The following is a 9,941-nucleotide window of genomic DNA, read 5'->3' on the forward strand; positions in this document are numbered from 1 at the left end:
TCTGCTTATACAGGGGTGGAAGGTATGGTTCGTGGTATTTGAGTTGAGTTTATCGGGCAGGTGATTTGGTAAAAGCCAGCAGAGCACCTCCCTGCTTCCTCAGAGTAAAAAGTGCAAGAACACCGCATATCCAGGTTGTTTGCTGCTTGAACATTTTATATAGGGTTAGACTGTTCTGTACAAACAAAGAGCTCAGTACAAAGGTAATATGGAAAGAGCACAGCACAATCAAAAGGCACTTAAGATAAAAGGTATCCACCCTAAGGGATTCCTTAACTTCTTTTTCTCCATTTATTCAAACAATGATGGGCTGTATTGGATGGGGAAGGTGTGTACCATTTTGATCATATATACTTACAGAAACTATAAGGAATGGGGTATCAGCATGACAGCATTTATGAAAATATCTTGACAGCTTCCTTATGCTGTGGAAGGGCTGATATGAAAGATACATATTTATATACATAATTAAACAAACAGGAAAATACAACACAAAACAAGTCTGTCTGTAGCAGAGCCTTTGAGAAAAAGGATTAATAATCTGAATGGATACATTTTAGCTTTATCTTTCATAAGGTGAAAAAACAAGAAAGGGTTTCCATTTAAGATTACTATGTCCTGGTGCTACAGCCAAACACTATTAACTAAAGATAATAGTTATATTTAATTGTCCTAGTCTTCCTCCTAAGGAAGGGCACTAGTAATTGCCATAACATCCATGGTGCAGGAGGAGGACAGACGAAGACAGAAGTCCTTCCAAAGGGCTGGGTCTGCAGAAGGTCTGCTGTGAACAAGGAGTGCTAGCTGCTTGTATTCCAGATCAACTGTGCAAAACAAAGCCAGGACATTCACCCAGAGAGTACAGACAAATAAGTGCACCTGAGGCCACCTGGTTACAGTCCTGAGGTAAAAAAAGAACACTTATATTGTGCCTTTACGATGATGTCTGGGGTCCAATGGTGATGCTGCTGTTTGTCACTCTGATCCCATACCATCCTGCCCAGAATTGAGTGTCTTGGCCTCCATGTTGAAACCAGATGTAACGAACTCCAGCTGGATAATTGTTGAAGGTGTGAGACATCTGTAGAAAAAGGAAATGCTTGTTACTTTGCCTAAATAAACCAGCACTGACCTTTAAACTAGGACAACTACGGTAAGAAAGCCTTGGTCTGAGGAAGGGCTCATTCCAAAATATATTTTAATTAAAGTGCATCATACCCCTTTTTGAGGGAGGAAAAAATAAAAAGCCTTATTTAGATGACTAAAGGGCAGAAGGCTAAGTCAATCAATGTTAAGCTTGATTCTTGGGTACAGCATTCATTTGTCATACAAGGAACAACATAACAGGGAATCTACAGCCATCCAAACCAAGCTCAACATGTTTAGCAATTTAGGAAAAGTAGTGTCTGCAATACTTACATCCAAGCAGTAGTTTTTAAAATTGAATTTTTATTTTCAACACAAGTAAGAGCTACATGTATGCTCCCGTAACTCAGCTTAGACAAAAGCTTAAGTGAAGAACATACACTTGAAGAGACTAAGTAGAAACATCACAGAAGCATAGGGGGGAATACTCTTTAGGAAACCTCATGCACCTACAAACTCAACCTTGATCTTTCAGTGTTTCTTCAGCACTGTCAACAGCAAGAACTTTTTTATATTTTATCTTGAGTTAGAAGAGGCTGAAGAGCAGAGAAAGCAGGGCCACTTGTGACTTTTAGCCAGGTAAGGTTTGAAAGATGCGTGTCTCAATCTTGATGTAAAGCTACTGTCTGGAGAGCTGCTGCTTACCTCTCTCCACATTGCATCGCTCCACTGCTCTATAACCACTGGCTCAGGATGGAACTCTGCAAGCACGATGTAGTCTTCTGAAAGCAGCCTCACTGTAAGTTCATAACGACACCCACAGTCAAATCTGGCAGCATACCTAAAGAGGCAGGGAGTAACGAAGAAGCCAGGGTTGTGTACACAGCATTCAATTTTCCTTAGCCTTCATAAAGAGTCTCTAAAGTGGATCGAGGAAAGGAATGTCATACCCATAGTTACGGAGGAGTTCTAAAACTTCCCATTATCTTTCTATTCACAGGATAATCATCTTATAGCCCACTGAATAAACTTAGATATAGCCTATGCCTTACTCAAGACTTCCAGATCCCAAAGGATAAAGAACGTATTTTATAGCATGAAAAGCTTCAGAGGCCCAGCTTCCATCTAGGTCATAATGGCAGAAATTCTATGCAGAATTTCAGTGCACACACTTACCAGTCCTTGACTATGATTTCAGGCCGTTTCTCATCCATCAGCTCGTTCCAGTATCCTTCCTTCTTCAGGGTAATAAGTTGAGACTTAAAGCATGGCCTGCAACAGAAATAAAAATATAACAACTTCATAAAACACATCGCTCTCAACATCCATAGTTCCCTTTACATCCTTGCTTTTGCTAAAAGCTCACCCAGACCTTGAGTGCCCACAAGGCTGATATGGCTAAGACAGGACTTTTTCCAAAGACAGAACCAGCAAGGAAGCAAACTGGTTAGCTTCACCTCCACATAAAAAAAATAAACTGGATTAAGAAGGGTTTCTGTGCTTGTATAGCATATGTTGGTAAAACGAAACTGCTTACAGGTTGTAAAAGCAGTAAATCCTCCACTATTACCAGCTTGCAATAAAAGCTGTCAGCATGACAAATGCACCAGGCACTCTTAGGGGTTAAGAGGTTTGACCTTGTGAGGTAAGTGCATCTGATCAGTTCACCAGACCTTAACCTCTGCCCACCACATTTGGTGGAAGAGAAGCAGGGATCCCACATGATAATGACCATAGACAAGGTTACATGAAATTCCTGGTAGGGACAGAGAAATTTAGCACATGATGTGATAAAGTAATTCCTCAGCAGTATGCTGACTATATAGTCTCTTTAGAGTAGCTAGTACTAAAGGTTGAAATTGCCTTCATTTTCCTACAGATGGATTAAGGTTCAGTGACCTGCTTCAAGTCCTCCAACCACAGTGCTTTTGTAGGCAGAGGAAGAACCAGCTTTCTTCCAGCACCAGATCACAGGAATACAGTTCTTACCCAAATGAAGTGACAAAGTATTTGTGTACTTCTGGGTCTGGTACATCTCTTCCAAGAGGTCCAGGCAGATCCTCAATCTTCCATCTATCTCCCTCATTCTTATCAAGTTTCCAGTGCTTAAAGCTTTCTAAAAAAAAAAAAAAAACATAAAAGTGAGAGCTAGGGCCTCAGATTAGTTTTGTACACTATCCCTGCTTGCATTAAAAAGTCAGCTACATAAAAATACCAGAAATCTACTTTGATTAATAGTCAGGCATGCTGTATCTTTCCTACAGCTAAAAGTGACCTCTGTCACTATGTAGTCATTAGTTTGTGGTGGCTGTCAGCAGCTTCAACAATTAGTAGCAACTTTTTGCCTGTATCAGAAACAGGAAGTCAATAATGAACTAGAGCAACTGCAGTCCTTTTAGCTGCATCTTGAACAAAATGACAAAGACACAGCTGCCTGATTATTTAGTCCATTGGGTTGATAGTTTTATTGCTGTATCATCCTTGCCAGTCTGTGTCCACAGTGCTGAGGCCTTAGTGACTCACAGGGGTTTTTTCTGGACTGTCACAGATGTGCATTTACCAATTCTTTGCTTGCCCGTGATAGTTTCACTGTTTACTCATGGATCTGACCCAGGACGGACCCATCAGAGGCGGGCCAGCCCTACACCCCCAGCAGTAGCTGAGTAACGCAGGACTGACTCATTCTGACTGCTGGGAAACGATCTTAGCCCTCTGCTCTGAGTAGCGAACAAACCTTCAGCACGGGGGTTTTTGATTAAGTTTCTCTTCAGGTAGCACAGCATGTAGAAGACCTTCCAGTCGGAGACGCTCCTGTCCAAAGCCTGGACGTAGAACCCTTCGCGCTGGCACTTGCGTTTCCACAGGGTGGTCAGGTCCACCACGTAGCGCCACTGCGAGCACACCAGCCTGCAGCCGTGGATCAGGTCCCGGGCCGGGAGCAGCGACAGCAGCTCCACCAGCACATCCTCGGGGAGCTCGCAGATGGTCGCCATCACCGACACACCTCAGCGACGACGGCTGCGAGCGCTGGAAAGCCTCCCAGGCACCTGCAGCGCAGGGACACCGGGAACCGGGCTGCGTTTGTGCCGGTTACCGGCACATCGGCCACACGGGCTCAACCCAGAGCCTCAGGGAGGCTCAGGGAGGTTCACGGAGGCGCCTCGGCCCCGCCGCCCCCCACCTGGGCTCGGGCCGAGCCTCCTCCGGACGCGGATGTGAGGCGGCGGCCGCCCTTCCGCAGCGGGCGGAGCGCGGGGAGGGGACGGGAGGGGACGTGGGGCCGGGCCTCAGCCGCTTCCCCGCCCCGGGCTGCGGCATCCAGCACCCGGAGCCTGCCCTCGCCCCGGGACGGAGGGCAGCAGCCGGGCCTGAGGAGGGAGCCAGGAGGCGTTCGGCGCTTTATGAGGGGAGCCCGGCCCGGCCCCGCTCCCGCCTGAGGTGGAGGGAGCCGCCCGGTGAGGTGAGGGGAGGGGAGGGAAAAGGGGAGCCCAAGGGGGTCTGCATGGGAAATGCCTGCAGGGGATTTAGCCAGCATGCTTCTGTCGTTGGGTTTTAAACGTGTTTTGTCCTCCGGGACTGCAGTAGGGCGCTAGAAAGGGGGAAATAGGAGAACCCCAGTCCTGCCCCCTAAAAGCCAGCGAGTTTTAAATTACTTTTCCCTCTGAGGGCTGCAATGCAGATGGAGAAGACAGCTCTGCCTCCGGGCCACCTAGATTTAGGATGCTGTTACAGTGGCCACTTCCTATTTCTTCCCTTCCTTGCCCGATTTGGCACTGCCCATACTTCATCACATAGCAGTGTCAGGATATCTGATCCGCGCTGTTAATAATGCTCTCCTAGGCTTAATGATTCACTCCTGAGGAGCCTGGCTCTGTGCAGCTCACTGCAGACCTGACAGCTTCCCAGCATCAGGGCTCAGCTGGGCTAAAAGCAGAGTCACAGCGCATCCCACACCGACGACACGGAGCTCTGAAGCTGCACACTCATCCGTCCTTATTTCTGCAGCATCTGGCCCTAAAGCCCAGGTAGCAGAGAGCCATTGAGAATCAGGGGGCAGAACCAGCAAATAAGTTAGAAGCATGTGCTTTTACCTCAATTGCTAAGACCATACAAAAAGGAAGTTTAACTGAAAATAATGCAGTTAAGGTATTTCATACTCAGACCTGTGCTTTATACAGGCTCATGACTAAGGACATTAAGTGCCAACCCCTTGAGGGGAGGCCTTCCAGATATAGAACCAACAACCACTGCAAGCGCTTGGCAAGATGCTCACCGCTGATATTTAGGTACTGCTCTGCAGCATTTGTCATCAATGAGGTTCTTAAAAAGGCAGAACAAACCCAGATGCCTGCAGCAATCCCTCCTCAGAGGAAGTCACTACTGAGAGATGATTTTTTTTTTTTTTTAATAAGTGGAGATTTGGGGAAGGAGTGATTCCAGTCTAGGACACTGAATATGTCAGCTGTATATGTCAGGTACTTGCATTTTGTGGATAGATTTAACTAAGGTCTTCACTTACAACATAAAATATTAATCTATAAACATCCTTCAGGGTAGTAATAGTAGGGGTCCAGATGCCTTTAGGTTAAGAATACCCCTAAAATCATGCTGCACCTGCCTTTCAGATAAAGATGATTATTTTCCCTAATGCCTCAGTGCTTGGCATTATTGGGGGCAAGAGACCCCATTTCTGATGGTGCACTGTGTCACTACCCCTTGCCTCCTCTCTCAGACAGCCCCATTCAGCCTGACCCAAGGATGGAGTCCCTCCCTGAAGCAGTCCTGATCAGAATCCTGGCTTCCATACCTGCAGTGGATTTGGTGTTGGCATGCCGCCTGGTCTGCTGCCAGTGGAAGAACCTGGTCGATGGAGCTGCTCTCTGGATCCTGAAGTGTCAGCAGGAAGGCCTCACTGGAACAGAGTCAGAGGAGAATGCAGAGAATTGGCAAAACTTCTACTTCCTGAGTAAGAAAAGGAGGAATCTCATCAAAAACCCGTGTGGCGAAGGTGAGAGACAAGCATAACAAGCCCCAATATTGAAGAGAAGGCCAGTCACTAGGCACTGGGAATCTCCAGTCTTTAACATAGATCTTAGTTGCCATCAGGGTGCAGCATTTTCTTCTTACTCAAGACCCAAATCACTTCATGCATGCAGTCAAATAACTTAACGGGCAAGGTGGCCTCCTGTCAAAATCAGCCTTTGTAAAGGGCTCTATTTGACATCAATGTCATGTAAGATATACAGCTTAACTATTTAACTATGTACCAACAATGTTCCTCAAAGTTCTAAAAATATCACTAGTGAGAACAGAAAACAAGGAATTTAGTATATGATGGTGATTTGCTAACAGAAATGAAATAAAGAAGTCATCAGCTCTTCCCAGACTGCTTCTATAATAGGACATGAAAGTGCTGAGACAACAGAACACCTAAGTGATTTCACTATTATTTTCTTAAATAAGCCCACGTATACATAGCCATTTTGGTGGGGAATGCTCAAGTTTACTGATGTTCAACCAAACTAAATGTTTTTGCCAGACCTCTACTTAAACATCTCCATGATCCACATATAAAATTAGCACTACATGTAGCAACACATCTGTCACAAGCTACAGGAAAGTCCCAGTGGGAGGTGGTCAGATTCCCTAGGCCCACAGAAAGTATGACCAAACAGATTCTTGCTTCTCTACCATTTACAGAAGACTTGCAACACTGGGGAGATGTGCATAATGGAGGTGATGGCTGGAAAATTGAAGAGCTCCCTGGAGACTTTGGAAAAGAATTCCCTAGTGAAGGAGTTCATAAATACTTTGTTACATCTTATGAGTAAGGCTGCTTTCTTCTCTTACTCAGGGAAGGGTACAATTCTGCTTCCCCTAGCCTCAGGAGAGGTTGTTTTACCAATTAACATCTTTGTATTTCAGGTGGTGTCGGAAGTCTCAGGTCATTGACCTGAGAGCTGAGGGCTACTGGGAAGAGCTGATGGATACAACCCAGCCTAAAGTTGTGGTGAAAGACTGGTAAGTAGCAAGGATGCCCTAGAAGGCCAGCAGAAAGTCAGAGAAGGGAGGGCATATACCTGCACTGGGCCTCAAAACTCTTTTTCTTACCCCATTGCATCCCTTCTGGTGTCATTCTAGTTGTAGGACAGGGTTAGATCTTGGCTGTCACTGGCAGCCTCCAGAGGCTTCAAGCTGTTGGTGCCCATGACATCCAAAGTCTAGATTCCTTTGGGGAATAAGGACAGGTGGTGGTTTGGGGTAAGAACGGTTACAGTCTTCTACCTCTACCGATCTCCTCAGGTTCCTGGGACCTTGGTTTGAAGCCAACACTGCAGCCATTCAGCAGGACACAACTACTTGCTTTAGCGCTTTGTCAAGTTCACAGAGACAAGGCTGGCAGCTTGGGTCTCCCTTGCAGGTACGCAGGACGCAGTGATGCTGGCTGCCTTTACGAGCTCTATGTGAAGCTGCTTTCAGAGAATGAGGATGTGCTGGCTGAGTACAAGACTGAGACCATTGCCATCCCACAGGACAATGATGCCAACTGGACTGAGGTGAGTGACAGCTGTAGTTTCAGCAGGTGACACCCAACCTGCATGAACAAGGAGTATTTTTAAGCAAACACATGCAGGGAGTAGTTACCCTGGGGGAGGAGAAGGCTCTGTCAGAAGTTCTGTGGAGCCATGACTCTGATTGAGCAGAGGAATTATACTGCAAAGGTATCTTAGATAAAACCTGGAAGCTTGCTGAGCCATCACTACAAGTATGTAGGATTTTGGAAGATGTGGGAGAAGTTCAGTGGCCTTTGAACAGAGCTTGGGCAAAGCACTCCCAGTAACTCCTTTCCCACTGTTACCCAGGCTGGTAGGTATGGCTGGGGCAGGTGGGGTTGAAGGCCCTGTGCACTGAGGAGTAGGTTCGTGGTGGTTTGACACTTACCAACAACCGTTTTGTTTCTCTCACCCCAAAGATCTCCCACACCTTTTCCAACTATGGTCCTGGGGTCCGCTTTGTCTGCTTTGAGCACGGTGGCCAGGACACCCTGTTCTGGAAGGGATGGTATGGCGTACGTGTTACCAACAGCAGCGTGACGGTGGAACCATAGCCAAGCCAAACTGGGGCCTGCTTGCCAGAGCTGACTTCCCTCAGGCCATCCCACGGGCTTTGGATGGCTTCTGCATGGTGCTGCTTCCAGGCTGTAGAGCATACAACTCCCGTATGAATGTGCGTGCCAGATGCCAGGGGCCACCATCCATCTCTCCTCAAGAGGACTATGCAAAGAATAGGAACAGATGGGTGAAACCACACAAGACAGCCTCATAGTTGCACTGATGTTCTCTGTTGCACATAAGATTACCTACAAATCCTTACCAAGAAGGAAACCTTGCTGCTCTCCTGAGAAGTATCACCCCAACCATGAACACCCAGCCTGCACTAGATACTCTCATGCCTCTCCTTCCCAGACTTGAGCACTGTTAACTCTAAGGAGAACTCTGGGCGTATTTTCAGGAAGTTCAGAAGGGGGAAAAAAAATAATACAGGACAAAAAAAGAAAGCACAGACATTGTGTCTCTGCTGAGAACAGACCAGAAAAGCCAGAGTCCCATCCCAACTCTGTCACCAACTACTTCCATGGCCTGTGGTGAGGATCTTAGCTTCTCCCATTTGTAAGTGATAGATGCCATGGCCTGCCTTAGATGAGCTCTGCCTTGGCTGCTAAGTGCTGCTCCCTGTTTTAATTGTGAGAGATGATAATGCCAAGCAATAGGGATTGGATCCTTCTCTATTACAATTTTCCCAGCATCTATTTATCAGGGAAAGTGTTGGGAACTGAAACCACTCTGGTGTGCACTGTGGAACTTCATTTGGCTCTCAAACAGCAACTGAGAATAATTGCTGTGAGAAAGACGAGGACTTGGGGAAATGTCTCACAAGCAAATTGCAGAAGGGGCCCAGGAACAAGCGAAAACAAAATGCGTCTGCTCCTTCCTGGCCTCTGCTTGCTTCATGCAAATCTAGTGGGGCTCTTTGCAGGCAGGAGATTCACAGAATATTCTTCACACAGAAAGCTGTCATTAGCTCTGCTTGATCTCAGTTCTTCCTGCCTGCTAACAGTGTCTGCAAGAAGTACACGCCTGCCTTCCCTCCATATGCTCACCAAGACAGCACTTTGTACATACGCCCACCAGTGCCTCTGGGTATCACTCAGGGCTGTGAGCCCCCATCCTGAGCAGAAACATCTAAGCTTCCCTGAGCCAAGCCTGTCCCTTCTAGTCAGTCCCCTCAGAAAAGCATCCTCAGACATTGCCCAGAGCTAGGTGCTTCCATTTTTGCGTCCATCTGTTTTCTCTTTCTGGCCTGCCCAGGCAGAGCACATACTTGGATGCCACCTGGCAGCAAAGCACACCAGTACAAGTGCAGTGTACTGGTATCACCTGGAGCCAAAGACAGCGACATCTGAGCTGGTCACTTTGTGTGCATTCTGCTTCATCAGGCTTTCTGCACTGCTGCACCCAGCTGCCTCGGGCACACTAGCCTTTCAAACCATAATCGTGCCAAGCCAGAGTCCAGGAAAATGTAATAAAAAAATGACACAGTTGTATGTGGTTCTTCCTTTGCGTGCTGGGTATTTGTTTTCATGTGCTTAAGTGTGCTTTTTCTCTCTCCAGTGGAGTCAGGTGTCAACTAGTCCCATCCAAAAACCAGGAGGCTTTACATATGGTATAATAACACGAGCCTCCCAGGAAAAGGTACACACTGTTCCCCACCCCAGCAACCTGAACCTGTCAGAAGCACTTGACGGGCAATGGTTCTGCAGAGCAGCTGCGGGCATGGATGTACTCAAAAGGTAA

General features: G+C 46.8%; 2 protein-coding genes across 2 annotated transcripts; one reads left to right on the plus strand and one right to left on the minus strand.

Annotated features, from left to right (window-relative positions):
- Nucleotides 1-129: 129 nt before the first annotated feature.
- LOC116497615 (F-box only protein 6-like) lies at nucleotides 130-4,289 on the minus strand. The gene is made up of 5 exons (XM_032201470.1): nucleotides 3,821-4,289; nucleotides 3,076-3,202; nucleotides 2,263-2,358; nucleotides 1,792-1,927; nucleotides 130-1,081 (listed from the first exon to the last, which is right to left on the minus strand). Exons 1-5 carry the CDS (start codon nucleotides 4,077-4,079, stop codon nucleotides 935-937), a joined length of 765 nt encoding a protein of 254 aa, XP_032057361.1. The 5' UTR covers nucleotides 4,080-4,289; the 3' UTR covers nucleotides 130-934.
- Nucleotides 4,290-4,378: 89 nt separating this feature from the next.
- FBXO2 (F-box protein 2) lies at nucleotides 4,379-9,696 on the plus strand. Its single transcript, XM_032201419.1, has 6 exons — nucleotides 4,379-4,546; nucleotides 5,819-6,094; nucleotides 6,787-6,913; nucleotides 7,012-7,107; nucleotides 7,508-7,643; nucleotides 8,060-9,696. Exons 2-6 carry the CDS (start codon nucleotides 5,845-5,847, stop codon nucleotides 8,192-8,194), a joined length of 744 nt encoding a protein of 247 aa, XP_032057310.1. The 5' UTR covers nucleotides 4,379-4,546; nucleotides 5,819-5,844; the 3' UTR covers nucleotides 8,195-9,696.
- Nucleotides 9,697-9,941: the final 245 nt, after the last annotated feature.

This window comes from Aythya fuligula, chromosome 21, assembly GCF_009819795.1.
Source record: "Aythya fuligula isolate bAytFul2 chromosome 21, bAytFul2.pri, whole genome shotgun sequence".
NCBI classification, from domain to species: Eukaryota; Metazoa; Chordata; class Aves; order Anseriformes; family Anatidae; genus Aythya; species Aythya fuligula.

Excerpts from the sequence above, each read along its gene's own strand:
- FBXO2 (XM_032201419.1), top strand. The coding sequence starts at position 5,845 with ATGGAGTCCCTCCCTGAAGCAGTCCTGATCAGAATCCTGGCTTCCATA. Across the intron at positions 6,914-7,011 it reads TACTTTGTTACATCTTATGA|GTGGTGTCGGAAGTCTCAGG; the intron begins GTAAGGCTGCTT and ends TTTGTATTTCAG. Across the intron at positions 7,108-7,507 it reads AAAGTTGTGGTGAAAGACTG|GTACGCAGGACGCAGTGATG; the intron begins GTAAGTAGCAAG and ends TCTCCCTTGCAG.
- LOC116497615 (XM_032201470.1), bottom strand. The coding sequence starts at position 4,079 with ATGGCGACCATCTGCGAGCTCCCCGAGGATGTGCTGGTGGAGCTGCTG. Across the intron at positions 1,928-2,262 it reads GAAATCATAGTCAAGGACTG|GTATGCTGCCAGATTTGACT; the intron begins GTAAGTGTGTGC and ends CTGCCTCTTTAG. Across the intron at positions 1,082-1,791 it reads GCGATGCAATGTGGAGAGAG|ATGTCTCACACCTTCAACAA; the intron begins GTAAGCAGCAGC and ends CTTTTTCTACAG.